Source organism: Cuculus canorus, chromosome 4, assembly GCF_017976375.1.
Source record: "Cuculus canorus isolate bCucCan1 chromosome 4, bCucCan1.pri, whole genome shotgun sequence".
Taxonomy (NCBI): Eukaryota; Metazoa; Chordata; class Aves; order Cuculiformes; family Cuculidae; genus Cuculus; species Cuculus canorus.
In genome coordinates, this window is record NC_071404.1 from 10234563 (window position 1) to 10247066 (window position 12504).

Sequence of the window (12504 nt, forward strand, 5' to 3'; positions counted from 1 at the left end):
TTATATCTTGAGTTAGGATTTCTCTCTGTACATTCTGAAAGAGGCTTGATCTTAATCGGCTTTATGCCTTTCCAACTCTGTCATGACTTATTTTTCCTTTAAAAGATGAAAGGCTGGAAAGTGGTACTTCAAGGTAGGTTTGGAGAACAGAAGCAAGTCTTTATGAATGTAATACATATATTTAACAGGAAAGTTATCTCTGAGCAATATAATAAAGGAGTATTCCAGTGTAGACAAGACTAACACATTTATAAAAAAAAAAAACAATTAAAAAGAACATATTCAAATAATAAAGCTAATTCACTTCCTTTAATAGTCACAAGCAATCCATCATAGAATGGAAAAAAACTCGCCTATGGATATATTACAAAATAATTTGACTGAAGAATTGTAGGGTTTATGTTTACGTTTAGGTTTCAGATATGCAGGTTCTCATGGAGTAGCAGTTACAATGCTATAGCAGGAGACCACAATATTAAATGTGTCCCTGTTTAACAATGTACAATATAACACTGTTCTTTGGGAAAAATGCGTTAATTATGCATCACATATAGTGTAGAAGAAGAATCCAAATGAAAAGAAATCGAACTGACAGTTAACTAAAGTAGTTGCATGGAGAGCCGCTGAAGTAAAGTTCTACCAAGAAACCCCCTCTAAGATGCTGCAACACAGAAGTCATAAAAATTCATGTGAATAAGCTTATCTATTGAGAGAAACTCACATACAGCCAAAAATATACATCATCCATACATCAGATGTGGATCTACCCGAAAGAAGATCACAGAAGAGTTTATCTGAAAGAGCAATCCTGCTCTGTACCTGCCATCCTGTCATTTCCCCTCAAACCTGAGTAAATCTCTCTTGGAGTCCATTTAATGCCTTAAAGCAAAGAGGACAGAGAGATCCGTTACCTTTACAAAACAAATGAAAGATAAAGAAACCTTTGGAACCTCATCTCCCACACCTATTGCAGCAAATGGGATGGGTTTTCTATTTGAATTCTCACCTTATCTGATTTACACTTATCTTGTGCTTTAATCACTTCTTAAAGCATTTTAAAACACAGTTAAAAATAAACTACCTCAGCAAACATTCAGCTAAGATTTGACATAACATCAGAGTAACTCCAAAAATATCTACAATATTTATGATTTCTGGCAAAAATGTTCCCAATCCTTTAATACTCAGTGACTGGGCAATGCAGTATATCTTATCTTCGATATCAATAAATGATTCAGAAACAGATGGCATAAGTTCCATAAACATTTCACACAAAAAAAGCCATGCCAATGTTTTTCCTTATAAGGAAAAGCCAGCCTCAGGCAACCCCGGATGCTAACTTCAGCAGCATTATTTTGGAGAAAAACAACCTTTAAGAAAAGTAGATTTCATATAATTTCTAATATGATGGGGCAAAGGTCACCTTGTGGTGTACGCGGTTGTTCAGGACAGCTGTCTTTTCAGCTCTGACTTGTAACCACCTGATCATCACATCAGAATATTTGGCAAACTGTGAACTTCATGATCATCTTTTCCATTTTCTCCCATTACTTCCATCCACCTTTGTGGATGCGATGCAGGAGCAGCAGTATCAATTCCTCCTTTCCATTGTTAATTTAGAGTCCTAGATATCTTTTTTTACTCAGCAAAAGGCACAAGCACTTCCTATAAATTGTTTGATGACAAACTGTATGGAAATACATACCACGAGGGTAGGAAGATGTAAATGAAATCTAAACTGTGAAAATATGCAAATGAGCAGCTAAGGAAGTCATCCATACTGTGAAGATGAGAACCTCCTAGGAGAGGTTTCTGCCAGAACTCCAAAAGTCACCATACCTATGAGGACTTGCAAGGAACCACATGTGCCCACCCATGCAAAGTGGTCACAACATAACTACTCCTAAGACCTCTGCTCCTAGAGCAAGCTGTGGAAGACCACAGCCCTTCTTCCAGCACTGGAGAAAGCTTCTAATGTGGTTTGTACCCATGAAGCTTAAGGCTAATACCTGTACAGACAGATAAGCAGTACTTAAATCTGCATGGATATGAATTGACAACACTTTTGGACACAAGTTAGAAGGACAATGTCCTCATGGATTCCCGGTAGCCTTCATGTGCCAAGCCACACTTCTGCATCTATTCCCTCTCTCCCACAGCACCAGACATCAGGTCTTTCCTAAGAAAGGCCATGATTAAAGAAAATGGAACGTTTCTGCAGATAGGTATTCACTACTTTTTCTACTACTATTCCCTCGCCTATGCCTTGACTTGAGCTCCCGAAGCAGTCTGCAACACTGTCTCCTCCCACACCAGGGTCCTGCGCACTCATCCATGCAGCTATGGGCTGGAACAGACATGAAACACAAAGGGCCTCAGCAGTCCCTAGAGTCAGAGGTCAGTATGCTTCCTAACTCAAAGTAAAATGGTATAATAAAATGTATTCAAGTATGCCCTTAAAAACGTCACTTTGGGGGGGGGGGGGTAAAAAGACAACCCAAGCCTCTAGCAGTCTAGAAAGTCAAATAATACACAGCCACAAGGATGTACATGGAAATCATTACAGCCAAAGACAAGAGGGAGCACTAAGAGCCCAAGCATCACAGCCCTATCAGCGCCTGGCAAGACTTCCAGAGCAACAGCACAACAGCTTACTCCTTCGCTGCTATGAAGCCTGAAGCCAAATTCCAGAAGAAAAGAGCTTCCTCCCCCCATAATCCCCAGGGTACCTTCCAGGGCTCCCCAATCTTTTACCAGGAGTGGTTCACAAACACGAGGAAATCACTACAAATAAGGACTCATTGGAAATCTAAAGGCTGCGTGTATGGCTTACAATTCTCCCCCTCTATTTCAGGTAAACCTCAGGTAGTATTAAATTCTGACCCCCAGATAAGAGAAAATATTCATAAGAATAAATGTTCCAGAATAAAACACTCATTTAATAAGCTTTTTCTGTCCACCATTTACATATAAAATGGCAATTGCTAGACTTAGATGACAACAAACATTTAAAGGGTTAAAAATTACATCTTTTATATAAATAACATTAATTTTTATTTCTAATTAAAATGTAAACCTTCTAATAGTTTCACTTACTGGGTGTTTGGATGAAAGTCTGCCAGTCACAGTTCCTGTCTGATTCCATGTAGAAGAAATAAATCCCTGTAGTCAAGTAATATGAAAACCCCCAAAAAGAAAAGGATGAAGAAATACTTGCATTAAATAAAATTTACATGTATCACTAACTGTCTGTAATAAGGACTACAAAATTAAACAGAAATACTTTAATTTTCCATATATAGAAGTTCTTAAATGGTAAACAATGCAGTCATTTCACATCCTTTTATGATTTATTTGAAAGACCATTATTTATATGCTACTTTTTATATTTCTACCTTTTTCATGCATGTTTGTAGTCCATCCACGTAAGTCGATTTCATCTTATGCACCTAAATTATATAAATGATTATGTAAATATTTACTTACAAAAATAAGATTTTTCAAATTAAAGATCCTTATTTCCGAATGCTTATTAACTTGTTTTGTAGAATTTTTTTAAAAGACAGTTTTATCGTAGTAAGCAATGGCTGCATACTCAGTAATAGATTAACCTGTTATCAGAAATTAGTTAAGTGCTTGGTTATACTGTAAAGCCGGTATAACCGGCTAGTAAATTAACTATTGCAATTTATTCTTTCACACCTTCTATGCTCAGGCCAATGCACTACACACCAAAAAAAAAAAAACACAAAAAAAACCCAACCCTATGCTTGTTTTATTCCTAAATCTTGAAAACTCATCCACTGAAAACCCAAACACTAAAGTGTGAGAGCAGACTCACTAGGTCGTGTTGGATTTTGAGGAGACTTGTCACCTAAACAATCTCATAACTACTTATTCTCCCTCACATCTTGCAAGGTACTTCTTCAGAACTCAAAAAATAAATGCTTTGCCTTAAGGATGTGATTTGGAGCACCACACAAATTAAACTGTGACCTTTTTCAAGTGTTTTGCAACAGAATTGCTTGCTAGCTAGCTATAATCTAACAGAGAAAGAAGAAAGAAAACAGAAGTATGAACACTAAATGAACTCTTAAGAATACCTATAACTTCAAAATTTAAATAAATATTTGGATGAAATTACATTAGAGCCAACTCTTCTTTTAATTCTTTAGCTGTGAATGTTATCTTTCTTGCTAATTCTGCTCCAGTGCAACCACCTTATGTGAAAAATATCAGCTCACCTGACGGTATTCAAGAATTATCTTAGGCAAAGGATGAAGATCTTTCAATTTATTTAGCTGCAAAATAAAGGACGTGAATTTCTGGTATATTTTCTGTTACATCATATTATTTAACAGTCTAAAGAGAGCAAGTTTTGGAGGAAGAAATCTTGCCAAGCTGAATGGACAAAATAATGGCCTGAGAATGATGTCCTGTAAGCACTCTCACCCTAGGCCAAAGGAAGCCTTCATTCTCTCCTGCCTTCAGCAGGGGGCTAGAGATTACCTCCTCCCATCTCAGCTCCTTTCTTGTCCCAGACAGGGACAAACAGACAGACAAAAAATTTTCCACAACAACTCTGAGAACACTGGGGCATGGGCATGGAGGACTTACGGTCCTTTGTTTAATTTTTGTGCCAAACGGCATCAATGCCAGAGAGAACATGATAAAAGTATAAAAACCAATACATATATATACAGACATAAAATGCAACAGGAGAATTTCTGCTGTTTATCCCCTAATACAAGTTCCAGGAGACCTTCAAGAAAAACTGAAGCTGTCTAATCCAAAAGCAATGAAATAAAGCATATTTTCAATTACTTTGATTATAAATTGCCATAAAATTTTGTTAAGAAAAAAAGAAATTATAAATATCTAATGTCTATTTTAACAAGCACAACTAAAATATCTGGAATTACAACAGTTCAGCATGAAAAAATAGATGCAACTGAACCACAACAGAGATCTAAAAGCTTAAGTTTTTTTCTTGCTACCAGGAAGAGACAACATATTAAGATTATTTACCTTGTATTTATCTACCAGGAGGTTTCAGCCTACCTTTCTCTAAATAACCAAATCACAGCAGTTGTTGGAAAGGGAATACAGGACTAGATAAGTGCACTGCTTTGATTACTGTAACAAATCTTACATTCCCACAGAAAGATGACATGCCTCTTATTTCACTGATCCCTCCCCATCTCCCAAGGCTCTCTGTCACTCTCTAAGATTACCTGTTTGACCTATGAAACATCCTTCTCCTTGAGTAGCGCGTGGGTTTTACGTTTTACTGTTGATATTACCTCAGAGATTGTATCTGGTGGTCCAGACACTTGGCCTAGAAGCTGAATTTCCTCTTTCACACACAAGAAACAGGAAACACCTTTCTACCTTCCACAGAGGTTCATTCTTCCACATTGCTTCCACATTGCTTCATTCTGAGCAACGAGTTGCATCCTTCAATTTGACTCCCATGTAAACCAGAGCAACACAATTGCAGCACTCAATCAGCAAAAGGTGCTGCTACACAGATGCTTTCACTACTATCATCGTCTTAACAAAATGATCTATTAATGATATAGACAAGAGGATTGAGTGCTCCCTCAGTAAGTCTTGTAGACGACACAGAGATGTGTCGGGAGTGTTGATTTCCTTAGGGGAAGGATGGTTAAGAGGGATCTTAACAGGCTGGATCGATGGGCCAAGGCAAACTGTACAAGGTTCAACAAAGCTCAGTGTTGGGTTTTGCACTTGGGCCACAACAGCACTGGTGAGGCCACACCTCGAATACTGTGTTCAGTTTTGGGCCCCTCACTACAAGACAGACACTGCGGTGCTGCAGCGTGTCCAGAGGGGGGCAGTGAGGCTGGGGAGGGGGCAGTGAGGCTGGGGAGGGGGCAGGAGCACAAGTCTTACAAGGAGTGGCTGAAGGAACTGGAGCTGTTCTGTCAGAAGAAAAGGAGGCTGAGGGAAAACCTTATTAAAAATATACAAGAATAAATCAAGACGCTCCAGGGAACTTTAGAAAAACTACAATTACACTTAGAAGTTCTGCTAAATCATGCAAATGGTTTTAAAACCCCTTCCCTTCTCACCACAACTTCTGAGGTGGACACAAGTTGTTGTATTTCAGTTCTGTGAAGTTTCTCACACAGCACATGCAGTCTTAACTTTTCAAACAGTACCTACGGTAATAAAAAAAAACACATAAGAGAAATGTGTCAGTGTTTCAAGTGCTGAAACAGAAAGGAAAACTGTTTGGTGCCTAAACATAGGCCTAGAAAACAGATTGTAAGGAAAATGGAACGTACTGTAGCAAAGAGAACTAACACAGAATTGAAAAGATCAAATTTTTATTTCTGACCTGTTGAAAAAGTATTTACTAAGCTCAAGTATATATGTAAATACATTCACACACAAATTATCCAACACTGCCAGCTTTATAAAAAGCTGGTATGTCCTCCATTAAAATCAGTAAATAAAGATAATTAAGATTAAAGAAAAAGAATTCTGAAATTATAAGGAAAATTTTATATGCTTTATAATTCTTCTGTATCAATAACAATTTACATAACTTAAAATTTACTTAATAATAGTAGCAAAAATATTACCTCTCTGAGTTGACAACTGCTGGTCAAAAGGAATTTTTCTCCAGCAACTTGATGAGCTTCCTGTTCAAGCTCTTTGAGTCGCAACTACAAATTAGAATTATCAGAATTATTCTGTTTACATTTTTATTTTCTTCAATATCTGTTACTTTCTAGGTTAACAAATACACTGGACTTCTATTTACAAATATGGTATTTGATAATGGCTAATCACTGCTGGCTATCAACATTTGGTTTAGCAGATTCCTTATATACTCTTTTAATCTGTATTTCTCACGATCTGGGAAGGGGATTTACGGTAGCAAAAAGTACCAAATTTGTGGGAAAATAATTTAGGGTACTGAAGACTCAACAAAAATGAAGCTATGCAAATTACTCTAGTAAATTAATAATCTGCCAGACCACTATGGTTACGTAGTCAGATTTTATGCCAGAAAATAGGATTCTCCTATAGCTATTTTTATGAATGGGGAAGTGGCAAACTTTGAACTCCCAGAACACAGAAGTAATAAAGAGTGTTTTATTTACAAATAGAAATAAAAATATCTATTGCTTCTCGAGAAGATGGCTACTGATAAATGTACGTTCAGAAAAAGTCATTACAATGTTTACTCTACAACACGTAACTCAAAATGACCTGTGCATTTTGCAAAGTCATCTCAGTTCTGGGTCAAGACTAATGAAGTAAATGTCTCTTGTTTGCTTGCCTAAATAAACATGGAAGTATCCGAAAATGCAAATATCTTTAGTTATATTTATAACAAAAATACTAGAAATCTCAAATTGTCATGTAAAACATGACAAAACAGATTCCTTCTCTTTTTAATCACTTATCACCAGGAAATGCAGAAAGATGATGCTATATAAATTTCACAAAGAAAAAATAAAAACAGAATTTACCCCCAGAATTTCTGATGTTTTTTTCAGTTCTTGTTTGTTCACATGTATTTTGTGTGTTTCCATCACTGTAAATACAATTATATACTGAGAACACTTACAAATGACAATTTCAATCTTACATGTTTCTTTCTTAGTAAGTAAAATGGAAACTCAAATTCACACTGCTCTTATGAAGCTAAGACAACAATTTAATATTCCAAGGTATATCATTCTACTCTAGCATAGCGAGTGTGAAAATTCATATTTTGAATTGAACTTTCATACCTGCCAGAATTTTTATAAGTGGAAGCTCTAGTGTGCAAAATAATTTCCACAAACCTTGAACCTGCAAAGCAAGATACAAATAATTCTTCAATGTCAGTCAATTTTAATCTTACAACATATAGCAGCAGCAGCATATGGATCTATTTTCCAGTAAGCAGTATTTCACTTTCTATATAATCCCTTCTTATAGGACAACATTGTCTGTGGAATGAAATACTACTTATTGTGAATTCTAGCATCTAAATTCTGTTGTCTATTATCTCTTCATTTTGAAGGGAACAGTAATACATTTTGTAATAGTAATCATTTTGTATGGGAATAGTAATAAAGAAATTTACAGACCTTATTTTTCTCATCTGTCTTTTTAGAGCAAGCTCCATTATAATAGAACATAGTTATCCCTTTTTCTTTATTCACTTGAACAATTAAGCAAGCATTCAGAATTAATAACTTTGTTTTCATTAGGAAGAAAATAAAAGATGATAAGGTTACGTACTCAATTTAGACACAAAGAATAGGAAGTCTGTCCTGTCTTTAACCACTGAAGCAATTGAACAGAAACACTTCTGTCAAACCTCCTCCTGTAAGCTGGCTCTCAGTGTTTTTGTGCCTTTGGTACTTCTGTGCCTCCACTGTTTCCCTGTTGCCCTCGCCTTCCTTCAGATTGTTTCTTTGTACTGCTGGGCCACAGCTATCCAGATTAATACGGCTCCACCAACTAATAGCCTAAGCCCTACTCTTGCTACCATCAATTTCAAGGAAAACCGCCTAGGATTCAATAATGTACCTTCCGCCAGAACCTGAACTTATCCCTATATTCTGACACTTTTCCAGGTATATGGTTATGGAGAAAAGACAAACGCATACAAAAAAAACCACTAAAACATTAAAAGAATTCTTGAGATGCATTCTGAACTGTAATAGAATAAAATAGCTAGGTTGGAAGGCTGCTACAGCAATCGCCCAATTCAACTGCCTGAGCACTTCAGGGATGGCCAAAAGTTACAGCATGCTGTTAAGGGCATTGTCCAAATGCCTCCGAACACTGGCAGGCTTGGGGCATTGACCGCTTCCCCAGGAAGGCTGTTCCAGTGTTTGGCTAATACTACCCAAAGCAGGAGATATGCTGAGAATTTTTTTTACCCAGGGAATACATCAAAAACACCCAGTTACACTCTGTTTTTCCATTAACACTTTTCAGCCTGTTCTTATATAGCTTTAAAATACCAAAAGAAAATTTACAATAATCTGAACATCTCCTGTGCTTAGAATCTTCACTTAAATATTTAGTTAACTGTTGCATAGGAAAAGTTTATTCTAAAGATTAATCTTGATACTGACCATTTTCTCCTTCCAGAAAACATGGCAGATTCGTTGGGCAACTGTATTTTAAAGGTTGACCAGCACTGTAAACCAGTAAGGACTGAAGCTTTCTATTTAACCCAAGTAGAGATTCTTATTTCAATGAAAAGCATCACTAACTCTCTTTAATTCAGGATAATGTCTGAGAAATTATTTCTGAGTAACTACTTTTTATATCTTACCTGTAAGTCACGAGTAAGGTCCATCATTACATTATAAAGCTTCTCTAAGTTCACACCCAGGTTTTGGTACTGCTATAAATAAATTTTTAAAAATCAAACATTTTAATAATAAAAAAAATATTTGGAATACTATCTATGTCAAAAAGGATTAAACTACATACTCTTCTGTATGTCTCCTGTTATAGTCAACATTTTTGTAATGTTCTTACACCTCTGACTAACAATCCATGAACATATATTTCGTTTAAATGAAACATCCAATATTTTGTAAAGATGAAAATCAAGATTTCAGTACACGATGGGGGACGACGTGCTTGAGAGCAGCCCTGCAGAGAAGGACTTGGGGATGCTGGTCGATGAGAAGCTCGGCATGAGCCAGCAATGTGCACTCGCAGCCCAGAAGGCCAACCGTATCCTGGGCTGCAGCAAAAGAAGCGTGGCCATCAGATCAAGGGAAGTGATTCTGCCTCTCTATTCCTCTCTTGTGAGACCTCATCTGGAATACTGTGCCCACTTCTGGAATCCTCAACATAAGAAGGATATGGAGCTGTTGGAACAGGTCCAGAGGAGGGCTACAAAGATGATCGGAGGGCTGGAGCACCTTCCCTACGATGACAGGCTGAGAGAATTGGGGTTGTTCAGCCTGGAGAAGAGAAGGCTCAGAGATCTTAGAGTGACCTTCCAGTACCTGAAGGGGGCCTACAGGAAAGCTGGAGAGGGGCTATTCATAAAGGTTTGTGGTGATAGGACCAGGGGAACAGGCATAAACTTGAGAGGGGCAGAATTAGGCTAGATGTTAGGAAGAATTTCTTCACTGAGAGTGGTGAGACACTGGCACAGGTTGCCCAGGGAGGTTGTGGCTGCCCCATTCCTGGAGGTGTTCAAGGCCAGGTTGGATGGGGCCTTGGGCAGCCTGATCTAGTGGGGTTGGAACTAGATGATCTTTAAGGTCCCTTCCAACCCTAACTATTCCATGATTCTACAATTTTAAGATTCTATCACTCGGAAGAGTATATGCAATGTAACCAGATGTGATATCACGCTACTGAACCGGATGTCATTAAACTATGAATTATGGACTAAAACAGAAAAATTGCCACTGAAGTTGTTTCCAAGAACATTTTCTCAAGAACAGGTCTCATGTCAGAATACTATGGTCCTCGAGGGCTTTTAATCAGTCCAGCCAGAACAGCAATTCTTTTGAAGCAAAATTAGGTAATAATAAAAGTGGTTTAGGAATGTTCAAAATTTTTCCTAAATTATTATCTATAAAGTTTAAACAGATCTCCAAATCAAGGATTTTTCTAAAACAAAAAAAAAAAAAAAACAATCAAATTCATATCAATCAATTCACCAATGGATAGGGGAAGATCTTCATCTCTCTTCTGGGAGGTAAGGACCCTTCAGACTTTGTTAGAAGATATCTCTGGACACCTTTTTCCATCTGAACAGGGTCTTTGGCAGGAATTGCTCCCTGAGCCAGATGCCACTATCTCCTTGTCTTCAGGATGACTCTCAGAATCTCTTGGCTGTGGAGTCCGAGTAGGCATGGACTAAGACAACAGTACATTTAAGTACCTGATTGTGTGCCCTTACAGTGAAAGTCAGCTGTAAATCAACAGGTAAATAAAATCCACCCTCCAAACGGTGTATAAAAATCTGCCTTGTACCCAAACCTCATAATTTTGGCCTACTGTTTGCAAAACTCCCCCATTATTTAAATTAAAACAGAAGTCTGGAACAAAAGCATTACAGCAGATGCAGTATGACGAGAGCAATGCTTCATCCAGTATTTGATCCAAATAGAACGAGGAAGGAATTAAAATTGCTTGTTGCTGCATAAACAATACAGAACCAGAACTGACTAAAAATTAGTTTGCATTAGGACAAATGATAACACATTATTGCTAGAGAGGCACGCACTCTGGTACACAGCTGGGGAAGAACCATCACAGGAATTTTATAATATTATTTAAGAGAAGCACCGAGTGTAACAGAAGTGTGGGAGACACCTATTAGCTAGAAGAAGTTATGTTTCATGCTGAAAACAGAATTATTCAAATTTAGGGGTAATGTTTGCCACAGACACATTTTCCTATCACATACCATAAAAGAAAGGGGCACTAGTGTTGCAGTCATCCAGAACACATTTAAACCCGGACCATAGTTGTTTTTTTTATTTTGACATGACAATATGACTCAAGACGACCGCAGTTAAAACTGAACATGTTCTACATAAGCTGATTTCTGTTAGCAAGAAGCACATCTCAGCAAAGACACAGCATCAGAAAAGAGTTAAAATGAGGTAGTGAATTCCACTTAGAGGTCATGCAGCTTTCCCCATCTGCTCGAGGGCTATTAGTCTGTAAAACCTCAGCATTGTTTGTGTTGATCACTTGTGAGCAGCCAATATGGGCACTTACTGTACAGGCTTCCCACTAGTCTACAGACTTGAACATTGCAAGACTGATGAACAGTGGGCCCTTGAAGGGTGGGGGCAGAGAGCTCTCTTCGAAGCTGAAATACCTAGATCCACTGGTGGATACTCCAGTGAAAAGCCATCAACTCATCTCCAAGAAACCTTGTCCACACCCACTGGTTCTGAAACCAACCTGTCTGTGAAACTGTGCTGTCACTGTTCAGCACCAGCCAGCTTGATTGGCAGCTAAACAAGAGAAGTCTTGTGGGTTGGAAACTAAAACAGCTTTAATGAAATAATAATAATAATAATCATCATGATCAAAATTGCCCCTACCCCAGTGACTACACCACTACTGATGCTGCAGAGCAGGCACAGCGGAAAGGTCTGGACTTAGCAGCAAGAGGGAGCTGCACTCAGGGGCTGGATTCAGGAATGCACAGATCCAGGCTAAAAGACAGATGAGGACCTCACGGGACACCAGCCCTTGAAGAAGGCAGATTGACCCTCATGATCCCTCAGTTTTATATCAAGTATGATGTAGATGGGATGGAATACTCTGTTGGTCAAATTTGGGCTACCTGTCCTGTCCATCCCTCCCTGCAGGTGTGACCGTTTCACCCCTTTCACTTCCAGCATTTCACCAGCTCGAAGATTACATTTGTTTCTAGAAGAATAAGTAACGGCCTTTCTGTAAACCAGTGCCTCGAGTTATCACTTCTAGAGAGAAACACAGTCTGAAAAACATGCAGTTAATTCGCAGAAAATG

General features: G+C 37.9%; 1 protein-coding gene across 1 annotated transcript in view; it reads right to left on the reverse strand.

The window, feature by feature from the left end:
* Positions 1 to 12504, reverse strand: part of POLN (DNA polymerase nu) — a 97655-nt gene that overhangs the window by 70371 nt on the left and 14780 nt on the right. The window contains exons 7-14 of the mRNA XM_009562014.2: positions 9317 to 9385; positions 7773 to 7833; positions 7509 to 7573; positions 6612 to 6695; positions 6096 to 6185; positions 4245 to 4301; positions 3396 to 3449; positions 3097 to 3162 (exon numbers count right to left, since the gene is read on the reverse strand). Coding sequence (XP_009560309.2) covers positions 3097 to 3162; positions 3396 to 3449; positions 4245 to 4301; positions 6096 to 6185; positions 6612 to 6695; positions 7509 to 7573; positions 7773 to 7833; positions 9317 to 9385 — 546 coding nt within the window. The remainder of the gene's footprint in view (positions 1 to 3096; positions 3163 to 3395; positions 3450 to 4244; positions 4302 to 6095; positions 6186 to 6611; positions 6696 to 7508; positions 7574 to 7772; positions 7834 to 9316; positions 9386 to 12504) is intronic.